The sequence below is a fragment of the Carcharhinus amblyrhynchos genome, chromosome 4 (genome assembly GCF_965287045.1).
Source record: "Carcharhinus amblyrhynchos chromosome 4, sCarAmb.v2.hapA, whole genome shotgun sequence".
NCBI lineage: Eukaryota > Metazoa > Chordata > Chondrichthyes > Carcharhiniformes > Carcharhinidae > Carcharhinus > Carcharhinus amblyrhynchos.
In genome coordinates, this window is record NC_137327.1 from 80,822,758 (window position 1) to 80,836,099 (window position 13,342).

Consider the following 13,342-nt stretch of genomic DNA (forward strand, 5'->3'; position numbering starts at 1 on the left):
ACATTTGATTATACTGAATGTATAATCAAATGAAGCTCTCTGCTTCAGTGGAGTTAATCCCAGTGTCTGAAATCTCTTCTCATAACTGTAATTTCTCACCCATTTTACCATGCTAGATCCAATGGCCCCAGTGTTCTTTCTATTTTATGATAGGTAAACTACATTCTTACTCTCAATGTTGTTAATGGGTGGAATTCTTCTATCATAGGACCAAGTCCTGTGAAAATATGGAACATTTCCCGCTGCAAAGGACAGTGGGAAAATACTCCAAAACTTCTGGCCCTGATCTCATTAATTTTGCATCTGGAGGTTTTGTGCCATATTCCACGGCGTGGAGGCATAATCGTGTGTAGTCTGATGTTCTATCCCAGAGCCATCTTGCAAAGGTGCCCAACATTACTGACCCACTATTGAATATATAAGCTGGAGCGCCTGAAAATGAAGATAGATATCTGGGAGCAGTCTGAGGCTGGAAAATGGACCTTTTGAGAAAGTAGATGGATCTCCAGAAACATTGAGGCTGGAAGATGGACGCCTCCCGGACACTGAATCTGGAAGGTCCACCTATAGAAGCACCCCCCCCCCATCCATCTACTGCTGTGGTATTCTGAGGTCCAGGATTATCAGGGGCTTCCATTCTGCGTTCAGGAGGCAACCTCAGGCCTTGTTCTCCACATGCCATGTTTTTCGAAATGTGTTTCGCACTGGCGTGTTTTCCTGCTGACACTGTGGAGAATTGGGCGTGGGATGGTTGGGCCTACGCCTCCATTCCAATAGCAGGATGCAAATGAGCTTCACATTGGGCCTCCAGCAGGTTTCCCAATCTGTGCTGGTCACCAGCAAAAGATCCCATGAGAAATCCAAGCTGGCCTGAAACCAATTCTTCCATTCCACCGGTCATTGAACTTGCCGGTGGGGGACTTGGGAAATTTCTGCCCAATGTCTTTTATAAATATATCAGAACTTCTGCACTCTGTTCCCCTATTTATAAACCCAAAATGCTGTTGACAGTTTTCATGTCATTTATCTGCCTATATTCTCACTTGCAAAGAATTATGGTTTTGAATCCTCAAGTCAATCTTATCCACATCCACACAAATCCTGCACATAGAATACACTGCCCGAGTCCAATTCATATAAATAAACAAACCAAGAGAAAAGGGGATCCGGCACAAGGGTATATCTCTCCAGTCTGAACAATACCCTGCCTGGCTGTGTGGTGAAGGCAAGATCAATGGAGGTTTTCAAAAGAGAATTGGATCATAATCTAAAGGAAAACTTGGCAAGGCCATGGAGGAAAGGTTGTGGATCTGAAGTAGTAATTCACAAGGTGAATTAGTCTTTCAGATGTCCAATGCAGACATGATGGGCTGAATGTTCTCTTTCTTTGCTGTAACAATTCAATGATTCTACATTTATTTATTTTAACCCTTTATTCCCTGAGGATAACACCACAGAAATTTAGTTTTTCATTACCCATAGCTTACAGCAGCTCTGCTGGTAGGCAGATCAGAAAATATAACCTGGCAAATGCTCTTCAGAAACAGTAATCCAGAATTATGTGTTTTCAATCACTGCTGCCCCTTTTATGGACCCATCAACATTTTTTATTATAATCGAAGTAACAAACATGTTACTTTAATTCAAATGGACTTGTTCTCTATACGAGTCACTTACATTAAATACAAAAAGCCAGTATATTTGCAATAACCCAGCACTTCCTATAAACCAAAACATGACCCAATGCACAAGAAGACTGGCCAGTATGGGCCTCACAGTGCCAGGGACCTGGGTTCGATTCCTGGCTTGGGTCACTATCTGTGTGGAGTCTGCATATTCTCCCCATGTGTGCAGGGGTTTCCTCTGTGTGCTCTGCTTTCCTACCACGGTCCAAAAGACATGCTGGTTAGGTGCAATGGCCATGCTAAATTCTCCTTCAGTGTACCCAAACAGGCGCCGGAGTGTGGCAACTAGGGGGATTTTCACAGTAACTTTATTGTGGTGTTAATGTAAACCTATTTGTGACACTAACAAATAAATAAATAAATAGTCATCCCAGAGGATGGACACAGAACCCTCTGCCTTAGGGGCATGCTCAGGGAAAATGCAGAATGTGTAAAATGTGCGAGAGATCCCTTTAAGACAACAAAAATGCCACATAAGTGAATTCTGTAGCTCAGGGTAGAATTTAAAGGTAAATGTTCTGGTTCCACCCATCGCGGGAATTGTGGGCAGGATGGAAATTTGACAGACCATTGAAAGGTCTGTTGATCTCGGATGGGAATTTCGGGTCTCGGGCAGACGTAATGTGGAATCATAAAATGATACAGCGCTGAAGAGACCATTCAGCCAATGCCTGTGACTGTTCTTTGGCAAGGCTGTTCAATTAGTCATCTGTGCTTTCCCCATTGCTCTACATTCTTTTTCCCCATTTCAAGAGTTTAAAGGATTCTATTTTGTCTATTGCTACTGAATCTGTCTCCATCGCCCTTTCGGGCTGTGCACTGCAGATAACAACTCACTGCATATAAAAAATGTTTCCTCGAGTTACCATTGATTCTTTTGCCAGTCACTTTAAAACTGTTTCCACAGCCTTCCAACAGTTCTGCCTCTGCAAGAAGTTATCTTTCATTTATTCTATCAAAACCGTGTAAATATGTGCAGCTGTATAAATATCCCACAACACCAGGTTAGAGTCCAATGGGTTTATTTGAAATTATGAGCTTTCGGAATGTTTTTCCTTCATCAGGTGAATGGCAAGTGCTCTTCATCACTCACCTAATGAAGGAGTAGCACCCCGAAAGTTTGTGATTCCAAATAAACCTGTTGGACTTTAACCTGGTGTTGTGGGACTTCTTACTGTGCCTATCCCAGTCCAATGCCAGCATCTCCACCTCATGTGTAAATATCAAAAGTGTATGTGAAATAAAATTAGAACAGAAGTATTAGTAACAATTGTCACAATGTTACCATATCAGGCAATGCTACAAATTCCTGTAAAAATAAATTATTTTCATATGACCTCTAACAGGATGGACTCACAAGCCCTCCATACTGTATTTAACTGAAGACTGTAAATTTCCCTGCATTGCCACCAGATTCCATTTTCTGAAAAGTATAATTAAATTCCAGGAATCATATACTGACCCAGTGTAAACATTACTATTTGCAACAGTATATTTCCATCAGGAAGTGGTTCAGAAAGAGAAAAAAAGCTTATCAAACCAAAAGTTTGTATTTGCCTGGGCTAGAAAGGGTTCCTATCTCTGAGGTGTACTCTGTGATCCATATGGTATATTGAAAGATAAACTGAATGTTACATTATAGATAAGCTGAAGGAATTTGACACAATAATTTTGCAAAAACAAATCAAGGCTGCTAATAGTTTGGAGATAAGAAGAAAAACCGAATTTAGGAAATCTGAAATGCATTTCAATTGTAGACTTTTCATCTGTACACAGGGTGAGAATTTACAATGACAGAAATTGTATTTGTTTCATATAGAATGAAATCAGTACTGGGTACCATTTTTTCCCAAAAAGGACACTTTCTAAAGTAGTAAGAGAACAAAGGATAGCCTCTGATAATTGTACCATAATCTTCCCATGGCTTCCCATTTCCTTCATTCGCAATTTGAAATTATCCACCGCAAATTACATATGTAAATATGTAATGTATTTGTCTGCAATTCTATTTAACTTCAACAGGGCCACGGTGGCACAATGATTAGCATTGCTGCCTCAGCGCCAGGGACCCGGGTTCGATTCACAGCTTGGGTGACTGTGTGGAGTTTGCATGTTCTCCCAATGTCTGTGTGGGTTTCCTCTGGGTGCTCCAGTTTCCTCCTACTGTCTGAAAGACAGCTGGTTAGGTGCACCGGCCATGCTCAGTGTATCCAAACAGGCACCATAGTGTGGCGACGAGAGGATTTTCACAATAACTTCATTGCAATGTTAATGTAAGCAAACTTGTGACGAATAAACAAAATAAATAAATTGTAGGCAAAGGAACTTCACACAAGTATTAAGTATTCACTTGTGACTATCAGTAGTTTATTCTTAAGATATATGACTATTAGTTATTACATTAACATGTGGTCCCTTAAATAATCTTAGTGGTGTTACAAAATTTGAATTAAACTCTTATGAGGTTCAAAGATTATGAACAGGATCACGAGCCCATTCTCACCATCTGCGGGGACTTGAGATCTGGTGAATCTTGCTAGTGAATCTTGTTCAGCTATTTTGTTAACGTTTGCTCTAAGACTGGAGTAAGGTCAGGAGCTGAGTGGCCCAGGCAGAGCTCAAGCTGAGGGTCAGTGAGTAGGTTATTGCTGAGTGAGTGCCCAACATCAGCTTCCATCTCTGTGCTGATGATCAAGAGTAGACTGACAGGGTGATAACTGGCACTTAGATTTGTCCTACTTTACATAGGAACATAGGAAGTAGCAGCAGGAGGACAGCGTACCAATTTTTTCAAAGAGGACACTTTCTAAAGTAGTAAGAGAACAAAGGATAACCTCTGATAATTGTACCATAATCTTCCCATGGCTTCCCATTTCCTTCATTCGCAATTTGAAATTATCCACTGCAAATTACATATGTAAATATGTAATGTATTTGTCTGCAATTCTGTTTAACTTCAACAGTGGCATGGTGGCACAATGATTAGCATTGCTGCCTCAGCGCCAGGGACCCGGGTTCGATTCACAGCTTGGGTGAGTGTCTGTGTGGAGTTTGCACGTTCTCCCCATGTCTGTGTGGGTTTCCTCCGGGTGCTCCAGTTCCCTCCCACTGTCTGAAAGGTCCATCCAATGTCCCTCTGTTCCACAGTCTGAAAGGCCCATCAAGCCTGCTGCACCATTAAATATGACCTTGGCTAATCTTTGGCTTCAACTCCACTTTCGAATCAACCCTGCATATCCCTTAATTCCCTAAGAGACCATAAATCTGTCAGTCCCAGCCCTAAATATATTCAATAATGGAGCATCACAACCCTCTGGGGTAGAAAATTCCAAAGGTTCACAACTTTTTCAGTAAAGACATTTCTCCTCATCTCAGACCAATTTAAGTGATAGTTCACTTAACCCTAGATTATAGCTCCGTGTGTTAGATTCCCCAATCAGCGGAAATGGTCACTCAGCATCCACCCTATCAAACCCCTTCACTATTTTGTTAGCTGCAATGAGATCACTTCTCGTTCATAGAATCAACAGCATGGAGACAGTCCTTCATCCCAAACTGGTCCATGCCAACCAAAATGCCCATCTAAGCCAACCCCATTTGCCTGCATTTGGTCCATAGGCCTTTAAACCTTTCTTAAATATGTATCTGTCCAAATACCTTTTAAATGTTGTCAATGTCCCTGTCTCAACCACTGTCTCCGGCAGCTCATTCCATGTACGTATCACCCTCTGTGTAAAAAAGTTGCTCCTCATGTTCCCATTAATTCTTTCCCTTCTTAAACCTTTGCCCTCCAGTTCTCGATTCCCCAACTCTGGGAAAAAGACTGACTGCATTCACCCTATCCTTGCCTCTCATGATCTTATACCTATAAGATCACCCCTCAGTTTCCTACGCTCCAAAGAAAAATGTTCTAGCCTGTCCAATCTCTTCCAATAACTCAGCCCCTTGAGTCCTGGCAACATCTTTGTAAATCTCTTCTGCACTCTCTTCAGTTTAATAACACCTTTCCTACAGCAAAGCGACCAAAACTGAACACAATACTCCAGGTGTGGCCTCACCAACATCCTGTACAACTGTAACATAAATTTCCCAACTTCTATACTCAATGTCCTGACAAAGGCCAGCATGCCAAAAGCTTCTTCACTGCCCTATGTACCTGTGACCCCACGTTTAGAGAATCATGCACCTGAACTCCAAGATCCCTCTGTTCCATAATACTCCCTAAGGTCCTGTCACTCACTGTGAAAATCCTACCTTGATTTGACTTTCCAAAGTGCAACACCTCACTCTTATGTGTATTGAACTCCTTTTGCCATTTCTTGGCCCACTTCCCCAAATGATCAAGATCCTGTTGCAATTTTTCGTAACCTTCCTCACTGTGTATAATATCAGGTATTTTAGTGTCATCTGCAAACTTATTGCTCATGCCATATACACTCTCATCCAAATCGTTGATGTAGATAACAAACAGCAATGGGCCCCACACTGACCCCTGACACATACCACAAGTCACAGGCCTCCAGCACGACAAGCATCCTTCTACCACTACACGCTGCTTCCTACCATCAAGCCAATCGTATATCCAATTTCCCAGCTCTGCTTGGATTCCATGTGATCTAACCTTCCAGAGCAGCCTACCATGTGGAACTTTATCAAAGGCCTTCATTGTTCTAAACTCCAGAAAAACTAGCCCAAGTCTCTTTGAGCATCAACAATTACACGCTTTTCATCTTTGAAAATTAATTTGCTTTAACATTATTACAACCAAAATGAGAGAGATACCTGGGCAGTTTTCCACATTGCCAAATAGATGCCGGTGTTATGGCTGAACTGGAAAGGCTTGGCCAGAGGTGTGGCTAGTTTTGAAGCACAAGTCTCCAGTACAATTGCCGGAATGTTTTCAGGGCCCATAGCATTTGCAGCATCCAGTGTCTTCAGCCATTCCTGATATCGTGTGTAGTGAATTGAACTGGAAAAAAACTAGCGTAGGTGATGCTGGGAACCCCAACAGAAAGCTGAGATGATTAAATACTTCTGGCTGAAGATGGTTGCAAATGTCTTTAGCCTATTCCCACAACAGAGGCAGCAAATAGGGAGACAGAAAAGAAGGTTGAGGCCAGACAGAAGTTAAAGAGAACACATTAAGTAGAAAAGGCAGTGTCAGTAATCCTACTACCAGACAGACCAGGCAAAAGCAAGACAGAGAGCAAGGGAAGCCCAGATTAAACTGCATTTATTTCAACGCAAGAGGCCTGATGGGCAAGGCAGATGAACTCAGGGCATGGATGGGTACATGGGACTGGGATATTATAGCAATGACTGAGACATGGCTGAGGGAGAGGCAGCTCAATGTTCCAGGTTAAAGATAGAACAGGAGGTAAGAGACGAGGGAGAGTTGCACTTTTGTTTAGGGGAAACATTATGGTAGTACCGAGAGGGGTTATACCCGAGGGTTTGGCCACTGAGTCTATATGGGTAGAACTGAGAAATAAGAAGGGGGAAATCACTTTGATAGGGTTGTACTATAGGCCCCCAAATAGTCGGCGGGAAATTGAGGAGCAAATATATAAGAAGATTGCAGATAGCTCCAAGAAAAATAGGGTAGTAATAGTAGGAGATTTTAACTTTCTCAACATTGACTAGGACAGCCATAGAATTAGAGGGTTGGATGGAGTCTTTCAGGAAACAAGGGGCATGCACACGGTGGGTCGTGCATGGGCTGCTCTTGGAAGTTTTGAGAGTGGCCTAGTACTTTGTGTCGTTGTGTGTGCTTAATCCTGGACCAGCAGACAGGCACCACAACAGCTCAGTGACTATCACTGCTAGCTGTGCAGATACATGGATTTGGGCCTGTGTCTGTGGGAGTTTGCGCATTCTCCCTGTGGTTGCGTGGGTTTCCTCCGGGTGCTCCGGTTTCCTCCCACACCCCAAAGATGTGCTCTTAGGCTGATTGGTGTACCAAATTGACCCTACACTATTGTCCCCTGAATCTGGCTACAATAGGGGCACCATTCACATACACATGGGGCAGGGTAGGTGTAGGAAAATGCTTTGTTGAAATGGCGGCGCGGGCTCGTTGGGCCAAAGGGCCTGTTTCCCATGCTGGGTTGTTCTTTGTTCTTTGTTAAGAAGTTCTTATTCAGTATATGGATGGCCCGACTAGAGAGGGGGCAAAACTTGACCTCCTGTTGGGAAAGTAGGAAGGGCAGGTGATGGAAGTGTTAGCGAGGGATCATTTTGGGGCCAGTGACCATAATTCTATTAGTTTTAAGATACCTTGGAGAATGATAGATCTGGTCCAAAGTTAAAATTCTAAATTGGGGCAAGGCCAATTTTGATGGTATGAGGCAGAAACTTTCAAAAGTTTTTTTTTCATGGGATCAAGGGTGAGGTATCTAAATGGATACAAAATTGGCTTGATGACGGATGAGAAGGTGGTTGTTTTTCAAACTGGAGGCCTATGTGCCTCAGGGCTCAGTGCTGGATCCACTGGTATTTGTTATTCATATTAATGATTTGGATGAGAATATAGGAGGACGGTTAGTAAGTTTGCAGATGACACCAAAATTAGTGGCATAGCGGACAGTGAGAAAAGTTATCTCCAATTGCAATGGGATCTTGATCAATTGGGCCAGTGGGCTGAATGGCAGATGGAGTTTAATTTAGATAAATGTGAGGTGAAGCATTTTGGTAGATTAAACTAGGACAGGACTTACTCAGTTAATGGTACAGCATTGGGAAAAGTTACAGAACAAAGAGATCTAGGGGTACATGTTCATAGTTCTTTTATAGTGGAGTCACAGGTGGACAGAGTGGTGAAGAATGCATTCGGCATGCTTGATTTCATTAGTCGGAACATTGAATACAGGAGTTGGGACATCTTGTTGAAGTTGTACAAGACATTGGTAAGGCCACACTTGGAATATTGTGTACAGTTCTGGTCACCTTATTATAGAAAGGACATTATTAAACTCGAAAGAGTGCAGAAAAGATGTACTAGGATGCTACCGGGACTTTGAGTTATAAGGAGAGACTGGATAGACTGGACTTTTTTCTCTTGAGCGTAGAAGGCTGAGGGATGATCTTATAAAGGACTGTAAAACAATGAGGGGCACAGATCAGCTAGACAGTCAATATTTTTTCTCAAGAGTCTAAAACTAGAGGGCATAAGTTTAAGGTGACAGGGGAGAGATGGAAAAGTTACAGAGGGGCAATTTTTCACACAGAGGGGGATGAGCACCTGGAACAAGGTGCCAGAGGTAGTAGTAGGGGCAGATACAATTTTGTCTTTTAAAAAGCATTTAGACAGTTACATGGGTAAGATGGGTATAAAGGAATATGGGCCAAATGCAGGCAATTGGGATTAACTTAGGGGTTTAAAAAAAAGGACGGCATGGACAAGTTGAGCCAAAGAGTCTGTTTCCATGCTGTAAACCTCTATGACTATGAAATCAGGAGTGCAAGGTGTGGGCTCACAACCCAAACCAGACTACACTCCTGGAAACCCCAGGTATAGGATCAGGAATTGGAACCCAGTTGCAAGGGGTGAGTCCCTTGCCATTTCAACTCAGTGGTGATCCATAAGAACATAAGAAATAGGAGCAGGAGTAGGCCATCTTGCCCTTCGAGCCTGCCCTGCCATTCAATAAGATCATGGCTGATCTGAAGTGGATCAGTTCCACATTCCCGCCCTCTCCCCATAACCCTTAATTCCCTTGCCTGTCAAAAACCTATCTACCCGTAACTTAAATATATTTAGCGAGGTAGCCTCCACCACTTCAATGGGCAGAGAATTCCAGAGATTCACCACCCTTTGAGTGAAAAAGTTCCTCCTCAACTCCGATCTAAACTGCGCCCCCCCCCTTATCTTGAGGCTGTGTCCCCTAGTCCTGCTATCCTTTGTAAGCAGGAAGAATCTCTCTACCTCTACCCTATCCATCCCCTTCATTATCTTATACGTCTCTATAACATCCCCCCTCATCCTTCTAAACTCCAATGAGTACAAGCCCAGTCTATTTAGTCTCTCTTCATAGTCCAAACCCCTCATCTCTGGTATCAGCCTAGTGGACCTCCTCTGCACTCCCTCCAAGGTCAATATATCCTTGCGCAAGTGCGGCGACCAAAACTGCACACAGTACTCCAGCTGCGGCCTCACCAGTGCCCTGTACAGTTGCAGCAAGACCTCCTTGCTTTTATATTCTATCCCCGTCGCTATGAAGACCAGCATACCATTTGCCTTCTTGATCAACTGCTGCACCTGCAGACTGGGTTTTTGCGACTCATGCACAAGGACCCCCAGGTCCTTCTGCACCATAGCATGCTGCAGCTTTTCGCCCTTTAAATAGTAATCCCTCCTACTATTATTTCTGCCAAAGTGGATAACCTGACACTTGCTAACATTATACTCCATCTGCCAGGTCCTCGCCCACTCATTCAGCCTATCCAGATCCCTCTGCAGACTTTCCACATCCTCCGTGCAATTTGCTTTTCCACTCATCTTCGTGTCATCAGCAAATTTCATCACCCCACACTCAGCCCCCTCCTCCAGATCATCTATATATATGGTAAATAGCTGAGGCCCCAGCGCCGATCCCTGCGGCACTCCACTAGTCACCAAGATCCAGGGCAGCATCTCATCTGAGTAGCATTGACTAGCATTAACAGTAGCTGAAATAATCACAGAACACTAAAATATAGCATGAATGGAACCTGAATGAGCAAATTAAATATTTTTAGGGCTTGTATATTACCTTTAAGTTAGCTGAGTCATACAAAACATTAAGTTATTAATAATCTCTAGATTTAGCTAATCATAATTTTCCCAGCATGTGTGAAATTTACCAAATCTCTGTGTCCAATTCTGTAAGCAGTTCTATAATAACATTTATTATAATTATACTATTTTGATCCAGTCAGTACAGCATGCAAATGCATGTACCTCTTGGAAATTTCACAGTACATGATTGGAAATACATACATCTTGGACGGTCATTTTGTTAACTTAAATAAAATTAAAAAATGCTGGAAAAACTCAGCCAGTCTGGCAGCATCTGTGGTCAGACGCAGACTTAACTTGCGAGATTCTCCAGCTCCTAGCCACATGTTTCCCGCTGGTGGGAGGTGGCGCATTGTTTGCCAGCGGCAGGATTCTCTGGTCCCGCTGCTATCGGTGGGAAGTCCCATTAATGTCACCCCATACTGGCAGCAAACCCGCAGATGGGAGAGCGCTGGCGGAGGGACCGGAGAATCCCACCAGTGCGAACGACCGGAGAACTCCGGCCAATGTTTTTGGATCTAAAGATTCCCACTGAGTTTACCCAACATTTTCTGTTTTTATTTCCAATATCCAGCATCCGCAAGTATTTTGCTAACTTAATTTGACTCCTTTTCAGTGCGTTATTTTAGCTTATCAGACATTTTCATTGTAATGTGAGAACTGTGCCATATTTTGATAATCAGTGTGTCAGGCAGAGCACCTATTTGTCAGTCAATCCATAAGTTTTGTGGTAATGTATTTGATGCTGCAGTTTTTAACAGTATGTGCTCTTTTTCCCTTCTTTGTAACACAGCTCACCTACACTGATGCCACGCAAAACAAAGGAACACTGTCCATATTTGGGAGCGTTGGAGAAAACGGCCGTGCCATGACCCTTGACTACCTGTGGTCACTGCACGCTGTACCAGGTGTCAGACATGGTACCAGAGTGGCTGATGGTGCACCAGACTTTTCATAAAAAACTGAATACTCCTTCAGTGCCTTATGGAACATAATGGAGAATCACAACAATGCAACTCATCATTCTGAATCACAATAAGAGTCTAGCTTGCTTGAAAATACAGGACAGAGTTAAAAAAAAGAATCAAGCTTCTCTGTGAAATTATATACTGGAATAAAATCAATTTAGTTCAGCAAAAAGCCATCATTTGATAACACCACTACTGCAGAGAAAAGGTTTCATGTATAAAACGTCTGAACAATAACATTGGAATTTATTACTTTGAGTGCCAGTGCAGTCTCCTCGTACCAAATAAATGAAAATTTGGAAAAGCACTCAAAGGAAATATGCAATATAAAATCTCTGAAAACAGTTCCTTGAATGACTGATTGGCTCATAATAAATAATGGCAATTTTAAAAACAAGATATTCCTCACAAAATACAGAGGCAAAATTCTTACATGATATCTTTTCTGTGAGAGAAAACAAACATAATTGTAAGTTTTTTTTAAAAATAAAATCCAGGCTGTTCAGTAAAGTACCTACATACTAATTACCTCTGTTAATATTGCAAGATGGGGATTCAGTGGGTTAACATCCAATGTGTGAGGAAGCAAAGGAGGTGCTGTCAAGGTGTCAAAAAGAATGTGAACAATCATGTACAATGAAATGGCCTACTTTTATATCGGAGCAAACGTGTTTAACCTATTCCTCTCTGAATACGTTCAAGTGTCTGATCACTGAGAAGATTTAATCTGAATCGAGAATGACCTGATCAGTTGAGAAAGGGTTAATCAGTGCTCCACAAATAAAGTATCTATAGGAAAAAAATGATTTTTTTAAAGGATTATATGAACAGAACCAATGTAGATTTATCAACTTGTGTCAGTTTTCAAGAGTGATCGACTTCACAGAGGTGAAGGATTTGAGTTCTTTTCATTCTTTTTAAACTTGCATGTAAGACAATGATTGCCTACACTTCCCGCTATTAACTTCAAGCTATAGAAGTTAAGCTGTAGTCACTTAAAGATTTCCTTTTGTTAAAATTGCACATCAGCAAACACAGAAATGTTAACAAAACAAGCAAAATAGCAAATATTTAAAGCATAAAGATGCATGAGTGGACATCATTTACTGAGTCTCAGTAATGAGGTGTTGTAAAAGAAAGGAATTTTAATACATTTTGTAAATAAACTGTATAGAAAAAAGGAGTCTGCAAATGTCTGACCAAATCACAGTGTACGCCTCTGTATTCTTTTCTTAACAGCTTGTATGGTTGGGTGGTTTTTTATTTTTTTGAAGCAATGAGGCCTGATACTTTTATGTTTTTGCCCTTTACCAGTATGTAGTCGACTGTGGTTGTAAGAGCCTCCCTCCATCAGTTGCACTTAATACTGTGAAACTGCCTGGCTCCCTTTATCACAGTGCCATCACAATGTGGGTGTCTGATACTGATGTCATGATATAAGAGCACATAAGATGAGCGGGAAAGGCAATGGCCCAGTGATATTATTGCTAAACTATTAATCCAGAAACTCAGTTCATGTTATGGGGACCCGGGTTCGATAACAGGAACCTGGGTCCCCATAACAGGTGGGGGAATTTGAATTCAATAAAAAAAATCTGGAATTAAGCGTCTACTGGTGACCATGAAACTATTGTCGACTATTGTCGGAAAAACCCATCTGCTTCACAATTGTCCTTTAGGGAAGGAAATCTGCTGCCCTTGCCTGGTCTGGCCTACATGGGAACACAGTAAGAAGTCTCACAACACCAGGTTAAAGTCCAACAGGTTTATTTGGTAGCATAAGCCACAAATTTCAGAGTGCTGCTCCTTCATCAGGTGAGTGGGATTTCAGTTCACAAACAGGGCATATAAAGGCACAAACTCAATTTACAAAATAATGGTTGGAATGCAAGTCTTAACAGGTAATCAAGTCT

At 42.0% G+C, this 13,342-nt stretch overlaps 1 protein-coding gene across 5 annotated transcripts in view; it reads left to right on the forward strand.

Annotated features, from left to right (window-relative positions):
* The window catches only part of gria3b (glutamate receptor, ionotropic, AMPA 3b), a 374,879-nt gene extending 362,291 nt beyond the window's left edge, over window positions 1–12,588 (forward strand). For 2 of the 5 annotated variants that reach the window (XM_080187405.1, XM_080187406.1), the window contains exon 16: window positions 11,255–12,588. In XM_080187405.1, the coding sequence (XP_080043531.1) occupies window positions 11,255–11,419 (165 nt within the window). In that variant the 3' untranslated portion in view covers window positions 11,420–12,588. The remainder of the gene's footprint in view (window positions 1–11,254) is intronic. The other 3 variants (XM_080187407.1, XM_080187409.1, XM_080187408.1) reach the window with 2 other exon arrangements.
* The last annotated feature ends 754 nt before the right edge of the window (window positions 12,589–13,342 follow it).